This window comes from Ptychodera flava, chromosome 2 (assembly GCF_041260155.1).
Source record: "Ptychodera flava strain L36383 chromosome 2, AS_Pfla_20210202, whole genome shotgun sequence".
NCBI classification, from domain to species: domain Eukaryota; kingdom Metazoa; phylum Hemichordata; class Enteropneusta; family Ptychoderidae; genus Ptychodera; species Ptychodera flava.
Window position 1 is genome coordinate 38310852 of NC_091929.1, and position 8576 is coordinate 38319427.

Here is an 8576-nt window from a genome sequence, read left to right on the forward strand (position 1 = left end):
AGACCCGGTAAGTCCAGATTAACTGATTGATCACCGTCAGAGGACGGTGAGTTCGAGACTCCAGCACGGTGTTGTGCCCTTGAACAAGGCACTTTACTCCTCATTGCTCCATTGGTCATGGGTACATGGGTACATCATGCTGTAATTGATGGATCGTATAAAAAATAGCTCAATGCATGTATCAATGTAAAATGGAGCACACCGAGCGATTATGTTGTCTGTTTTCAAGTGCAATGCTAACATTGCGTTTTACAGCTATTGTCGCAGCTCTCGGAAGTCAGATGAACAACCTCATGCTGGCCCAGGAACAAAGACTAGCGGCAAAAATCGATGACGTCAAGTTTGGTATAGAGGAAGCCATGCAAACTATGAGAAGCGATCTTAGAGACCTGAGCAATAAAATCAACAAACTAGATGATCTGGAAAATCTCTGCGAAAGTTAGAGGAAGGTACGAATATTAGATTATTTATTCAAGATAGTGGGGGTATAGCTGATGCAATTTTCTCTTCAAGAGTCTGCCTAGATTCATAAAATCTTCGAATCGGCTTTAAAGGATTTAGCTCATTTTGAGTCAAGATCGTCGAATCATGAAGGGATAATAGACGAATAATGATGACTAATCTCAGGGTATGTCTGAGAAAACATATCGTATACTTTGGTTTGTGGGGTTGGAAAAAAGTGATTTACTGATTCAAAGGTACAAGAAAGATTATTATTAGGTTAAGCGTTTGGATTTGTAGCTGCTTGCCATTGTTTGATGAAAACAGTTTGCCACAGTAAACACTTAAAACTTATAATTTGTTTTCATGTTTGTTTTATAGGAATTATCTTACATATATCTTTATCTTCCCTGTCTCTTGCTTTGGCGTTTTACAAATTTCAAATGCCCTGTCAATGTCAACGTGCATACGTTCTTAACATACCTGCATAAAATATTTGACTTTATGAGTTACATAATGCTCGCACATATATCCACCTCGAGTAAGAATGTTCTGAAATAAAGAAGAATGTGCAGAAATATATAATAAGTGTGTTTTATAGAATCATCGATTCTACTTATGACTTTGCCGATGATGATGAATGCGAAATCAAAAACGGCGTTGAATCTGCCACGAAAGTTTTCATAATACAGTTTATGTAATACCGTTGGCTGCGTTCTTGTTGTTTATTAAAAGTCAAGCTATATTGTCTGTGTCTATCCAATAATAATACATTAGGAACAACTCGGCCTTATGGTAGAACTTTTAATGGTTAGAAATACACTATTTTCTGAACAGTGAACATAAGTAACTCTTTGAATGTTTGCGTACTTTGTCTTTGCCATGAAAAGAAAAGTGTATTGCTTCGTCTGCCTGACTTGATATGATTCTGCATGTTCTCTAAGGTCTGACCTCGGAGACAAAATCCAAAGAAGAGCTGCAGAAGATTGTGTCACAACTCGTCTCACAGATCGCTGAACTGAAAAACAAAATGACTGAGATTGAAAAGCGAGATGGTAAGGCAACTGATATACTCCAAATACACAACATTGACCAAATGATGAATGATATCTTCGATATCCCACAAATGAACAATGAACCAAGAAAGTGACCCAGGCTTTTTTAATCGATGTCTACGAATTTGTATACATATATTTATGATAATCGTTGCAAGACTTTAACGTTGAATTCTTGGCCGTGGTGATTGTTGGTGCACAGTAGAGTGAAATGAGTGTTTAAATACTATACCGACAGAAAGAGCATAATGACCGTATACACACATGCGGTTGAAACCCAACCCGTAAAATCATATGATCATTTTCGTAATAAGTTCATAAATATTAAACATGAAATCGTTAGAAGAGATAATAAAAGAATTATGAAAGTTTTCTCAGAATGCTACGATCAACAAGCCATTAACGAACGATGAGTGTGAAATTCCTGAGCTAAAAGAATTATCCAGCTGAAATCGTTGTCCGTTTTCTTAAATCTTACCAGTGGGAATCGTCCATAAATGTGAACGTAAACACTTAGAGGCACACTTCTACTATTTCAACCCTGTTTGTCCCAGATACTTTAGACACGCGAGTCGTGGACAAAGTAGTAGAAAATTTGAATAGGATGAAAGAGACTTGGGATAAGTGAAATCGACGAAATACGGAAAGAGTTAACGAGAAGTAAGGGACTGGACAAATCAACAGTGTGGTGATATCAGAGAACGAATGAACCAGTTTGAGAGACGATCGAGTGAAACAGGTAAGACAAAAACGAATCATGATGCTTGATTAAGAAAGTTCTGTAAATGAGATAACAGATCTTGAAGCCAATATGAACACAAAGTGATTATTTAGCATTCATTGAGATCCAAAAGTTAAGAACACTAACAGTGGTTTTATTCTTTAATTTCATTGTCGAGGAATCAAATTTCGATACATATGAAACAATTTCATATTAATATGCATTGACAGTACACACCCGTTGAAAATTGCAGTTGTTTATGTTAATAATCACAACCAAATCAGAATTTCTTTAAAATAGTTCTTCAGTGAAAGGTTTTACTTATTGATAAGAAGCTTTAAAAAGGGTCGTATTTATAACAAACCGACCAAGACTTGATAAATTTACCGAACCAAATGCTTGAATTAAAAGTTGTTACGACTGTTTTCTCTCGTCTAACAGCTAACTTTTTTTGACACGTGTCAGATCTAAGTCAAGGTAGTGTCGCTATAGCGGAAAGCGATGCAAAGAAGATAGCCGTGAAGATCAAAACAACCTGGGAAGTCATCGCCCGAGATGTTGGCATAGAAGGGGAGAAAATCAAACATTCCAGAGGAAGCCACGAGTTGACAGGAGAAGCCGCGGCTGAAGCTTTCATCACGCAGTGGATACAAATGAGTGCTGACAAGAGCACAACGCCCTCAACGCCACCAACATGGGACTCATTGTACAATATCGCTAGGAGACACAATGAAGCAGTGGCCAAAGAAATACAAGACCTGAGAAAATTATCAAAGTAGTATACCATTGATCAGTGCGAGATATATAATCTGAATATGACCTTCCAAATCAGTCAAAGCAGCCAAAACTAGTTCAATTCTACACTTTAGAAATGATCGTCACATTGAAACTCGTTTAGTGTACGGAAAATGCCTACGATTTAAGTTCTCCATCTTGATTTAGTGTCTTCTCATAGACTCATGTTTTAAAATAATGGTTCTGCTAGTAGCTACAATCATTTCTAATTTGAAGTTGGCAAATTAGAGAGAGATGTCGTCAGCTGTTTTTAAAATGTCAATGTACCATAACCCGATGTATTACTACTGGCTCTTTGTTACAGAGTATAAGGCTAGGTTTTGACCCACCAATGAAATGAGAGTATTGACCTATTTATCTGACAAGTTCACGAGGCAACATTTACAGATTATTTGCAGCCTCAAAACCGACCCGCTAATGCTCGACAACAGAAATCCATGAATAAAGTTGTACATACAAAGAAACCTGAAAGTAAAAAAATACGAGCGTACTTGTAGCTGTTTTGAGTAGAATTGTTTTATCTTTGAATGTTATCACTGGATCTGAGCCGCCAATATGAGATTACGCCAACACGAATACTTACTTTACTTTGCTTAAAGGAAAAACTAATAAACCTAACGATAAGCAGCAATAAATGTTTTATGTCCCGTAAACGTTTTCTAGGTGCAGATAAAAGTCAGCACTGTTCGTTTTATTTGTATGTTTCTTTCCGCATTTCGACAAAGGAAGCCTGCTTCAGTGCTAGGCAACGAGAAAAATGATAGAATTAAACGAATCGTTAGGTCAATAGCCAAACAAGTGGCATGGTAGTTAGTGTGCGCTCTAACACTACAGAGAAGCCGACTGGGTTATATTTACACGAGTGTTTTAACTCTAAATACAGAGATCCGGGTGTGTAGTAGAGTAATGTGAAATCTTTTAAAATTTATCTGAAACACGGCACAAAATTCACATCAAACCGCACTTGATAAATCTAGAGGCTTAGCACCAAATACTTTCATACTATCACATTATTTCGTATCCTAGTGAGGCAAGAGCAACTTTATTGTTAAAACCGACAGCACATCTAGATCACTATCAACTTACACTTTCGGCGTTTAAGTGGTAGTCTGTTGTCTTCAACACAGCTTCCTCTTTTTTTGACGTGAAAAATCACAGACAGTGGCTCAGAAGATTCCGCTGTCTATGGCAAAAGCTAGTATTTTTAGTGTGACATTGGATACTGTAATAAGGAATTCGTCCGTAAATCAAAGCAAAACGACATTTCACCAAGATAGCATACGTTTCTCAATTTGTATGCAAAATCTTCCCCAGACAGCCAGCTATTCAAAGGGGATTACAATATCAATAAAGGAACAAGGGTAAGTCGCCAAATAGGACATGAGTCATTTGTTGTCATATATGAACACAGTCTTTAAAACGCAATCTGACAGGAATGAGTGCTCACAATAGGGTCATCGACTGCTCTTGTTTGACGAACGGAGTGTTTTGTTTATTTAGTAGCACGGTCGGCGTCGTGTTTTATACCTATATGCACAATGACAGCTAAGAATCGTATAGTACAGTCACACTGATACAGTCTGCAAGTTTTCTACAACTAACATAATTCGGAATACCCTGAAAATCTTTGTCTCTACAATGTGGCACTGTACAGAATAAGCGATGTATAAAGAGAGAGGAACCAATCCGTTTTTCGTTTTACAAAAACAATTATTATTATTACATTACCTTATGTAATCGACGAATTGTTGACATTGACGTCTGCATCTCTCTCTCTCTCTCATCAACTTTAACCTAACTGTTTAAAATTGTTAAAAGGCAGCGTTCTGAAAATAGATTCTGCACAACCGGTGAAATGCATTATGGGAAAAACTCACAAAGTGTTGACTATGCAAGAATACTGTATTTCAAGAGTATAAAGGTTATACTAAGCATGGCCGGTAGGGTTCTGCCGGAATCGATACACAACAATTTTGTAGTGAAACATCATTAGCATGTCATTATACAGAACTATTACCACCTCGATCATGTTGTTCTCGGAGCAACTGTCTCGAACAAAGTTTACAACTATAGATCGTCTAGGAAGAATTTGACCGGTCATGGACGGTCTACGTAGGTCTACATAGGGGCATGGTCGTGACTGGAGGTAACAGAAATTAACATCACGATGCCATGGGGAATATCTCAGGAGACAAGACAGTTGTTGGAGAATACCCTAATTAAGGTATAAATTGGTCTGCATAATAAGATGCTAATATGAACGCTCGACTACAAATTTTGGAATCTATTTGCCAGAATAGCGTCCCCTACCATGGTAATAAGGACACCAAGTTGGTTATTTCTTTGTTTCAACGAATGGGTAACTTCATGTCCAGTATGACAATAATTAATAACCTTCATGCACTTCCTACAAAACTCGTTCTTTCAGTGCCACGTTAGTGAAATTGTGATATTGATGGTTCCGACTCGTATTTTCAGTAATTGACTACAAACAGATTTTATGCCACACCAGGCTGTGCGTATCAGCGTAAGTTTATGTTATAAGCTTATACTATGCAAATACGCACAGCCTGGCGTGAACGTGAGTGAGTGAGTGGGCAAGGCCATACGCATCAGAGGATGTCCCTGCCTTAAAATACTATGAGTTGACGAAGCTCTAAACTGCAACTTCCGCTAAATTTTTTGTCCGTTTTTGTAAGAAATCGCGCGAGATATGAACAGCAAATTGGCCTTTCCGGGATACGCGACCCCAAAGATAGCATTTGTGAAAAAATAGCCTTTTGAACTTCCTCTTTAAGCACTTTAATGCCAGGTGAAGCCTTTATAAAGTAGTAGCATATTCGGTTCTGATCTTTTCTTAGGGTCAAAGTGGTAACGCACTTACAAGGAGATCCCCGATGAACTTAGTGGGAGTGCATGGCAAATTCATCAAATACCACACAGACAAAAGGTGTCTCATCTGGAAAAAGGAACCATTGAAGGATAAAATATCTTCACATCATTTGAATATAGCATCTCAGTATTATGCGAGTGTATATTGTGTAAATTTGTCGTGGAATAAATATGGGGAATAATTCTGAGTACGCCTTAGACATTTCAATAGAATTTTGAATTCGAACTCAAATTTGTGCAAATACTTATCAAAAAGTCACTAATGAAGTTGGTTTTTCATGAACATCATGACATTTTTGGTTGTTAGATTTCGGAACCAATTTTTTACTTGTTTCAAACAAAATTTGGTATGAAAATGTTTGGACAGTGCTAGGATGAATTACGAGCTTGTTGTTATTTTGCTTCAAGAATTTTGTCGAACATTGTACCATTATTGTTTTATCGTAATTGTCTGTTACATATATCTTTATCTTCTCTTACTCTCTTATCGTCTCTTACTGTGGCGTTTTACAAATTTCAAATGCCCCGTAAATGTCTACATGCATACGTTCTTAACATACCTGCATAAAATATTTGACTTTATGACTTAAATAATGCTGGCGCATATATCCACCTCGAGTAAGAATGTGCTGAAATAAAGAAGAACGTGCAGAAATAAAGTGTGTTTCATAGAATCATCGATTCTACTTATGACTTTGCAGATGATGATGAATGCGAAATCAAAAACGGTGTTGAATCTGTCGCAAAAGTTTTCATAATACAGTTTACGTAGTATCGTTGGCTGCGTTCTTTTTGTTTATTAAAAGTCAAGATATAGTGTTTTTGTCTATCCAATAATAATACATCAGGAACAACTAGGCCTCATGGAAGAGCTTTTAACGGTTAGAAATACACTATTTTCTGAACAGTGAACATAAGTAAGTCTGAATTTTTGCGTATGTTGTCTTTGCCATGAAAAGTAGAAGTGCTTCGTCTGCCTCACTTGATATAATTCTCCATGTTCTCTAAGGTCTGACCTCGGAAACAAAATCCAAAGAAGAGCTGCAGAAGATTGTGTCACAGCTTGTTTCACAGATCGCTGAATTGAAAAACAAAATTACGGAGATTGAAAAGCGAGATGGTAAGGCAATTGATTTACTTCAAATATGCAACATTGACCAAATGATGAATGATATCTTCAAATATGTCGACAAATAAACAATGAATCGAGAAAGTAACCCAGGCTAATCGATGGCTACATATTTGTATACATATATTTATGATAATAGATGCAAGACTTTAACGTTGAATTCTTGGCCGTGGTGATTGTTTGCGCACAGTAGAGTAAAATGAGTGTTTAAATACATAATGACAGAAAGAGCCTGATTACAATATACACACACGCGGGTGAAACCCAACCGGTAAAATCATATGATCATTTTCGTAATATGACGACAAATCAAACATGAAAATCGTTAGAAGAGATAATAAAAAGAATTATGAATTTTAAAGTTTTCTTAGAATGCTACGATCAACTCACGATTAACGTGCGATGAATGTGAAATTCCTGAGCTAAATTAAAGGAATTATCTAGCTGAAATCATTGTCCGTATTTTCACATTTTGCCGGTGGGAATCATCCATATGTGAGCGAAAACATTTACAGGCACGTTTCTACTATTTTGACCCTGTTTGTCCCAGATACTTTAGACACGCGAGTCGTTGACAAAATAGTAGAAAAACTGAATAGAATGGAAAAGAGGCTTGGGATAAGTGAAATCGACGAAATACGAAAGGAGTTACGAGAAGTAAGGGACTGGACAAATCAACAATGTGGTGATATCAGAGAACGAATGAACCAGTTTGAGAGACGATCGAGTGAAACAGGTAGGACAAAAATGTATGATGCTCGATAAAAAGAGTTTGGTAAATGAGATAAATTGCACTTGTTTATGTTAATAATCACAAATTAGTCAGATAAAATAGGTCTTTGGTGAAAGGTTTGACTTATTGATGAAACTTTTTATCAAGACGAATTTTTATGACCAAACGACCACAACTTGATAAAGTTACCGACCAAAACGCTTTAATTAATTACGCAGAAGTTATTGCAACTGTTTTCGGTCGTTTAACGGCTAGCTCGTTTTCTATCACGCGCTAGGAGTAAGTCAAGGTAGTGTCGCTATAGCGGAAAGCGATGCAAAGAAGATAGCCGTGAAGATCAAAACAACCTGGGAAGTCATCGCCCGAGATGTTGGCATAGAAGGGGAGAAAATCAAACATTCCAGAGGAAGCCACGAGTTGACAGGAGAAGCCGCCGCTGAAGCTTTCATCACGCAGTGGATACAAATGAGTGCTGATAAGAGCACAACGCCCTCAACGCCACCAACATGGGATTCATTGTACAATATCGCCAGAAGACACAATGAAGCGGTGGCCAAAGAAATACAAGACCTGGAAAAATTATCAAAGTAGTATACCATTGATCAGTGCGAGACATATTACCTGAATATAACCTTCCAAATCAGTCAAAGCAGCCAAAATAGTTCAATTCTACAATTTAGAAATGGCCGTGAAACTTGTGGTTTATGAATGCTGAGACAGTCGCATGCCAACGACTTTGGTTCTTCATTTCGATAAAGTGTCTTCTCATAGACTCATATTGTAACATAATGGTTCTGCTAGTAGCGAAAA

At 37.3% G+C, this 8576-nt stretch overlaps 2 protein-coding genes across 2 annotated transcripts; both read left to right on the forward strand.

Moving 5' to 3' along the window:
- Positions 1 to 2192: 2192 nt before the first annotated feature.
- On the forward strand, positions 2193 to 4386 carry LOC139148318 (uncharacterized). The gene is made up of 2 exons (XM_070719696.1): positions 2193 to 2235; positions 2683 to 4386. Exons 1-2 carry the CDS (start codon positions 2202 to 2204, stop codon positions 2994 to 2996), a joined length of 348 nt encoding a protein of 115 aa, XP_070575797.1. The 5' UTR covers positions 2193 to 2201; the 3' UTR covers positions 2997 to 4386.
- A 559-nt stretch (positions 4387 to 4945) lies between these two features.
- On the forward strand, positions 4946 to 8357 carry LOC139150022 (uncharacterized). Its single transcript, XM_070722166.1, has 4 exons — positions 4946 to 4952; positions 6914 to 7024; positions 7584 to 7769; positions 8044 to 8357. The coding sequence occupies exons 1-4, from the start codon at positions 4946 to 4948 to the stop codon at positions 8355 to 8357; spliced, it is 618 nt and encodes a 205-aa protein (XP_070578267.1).
- Positions 8358 to 8576: the final 219 nt, after the last annotated feature.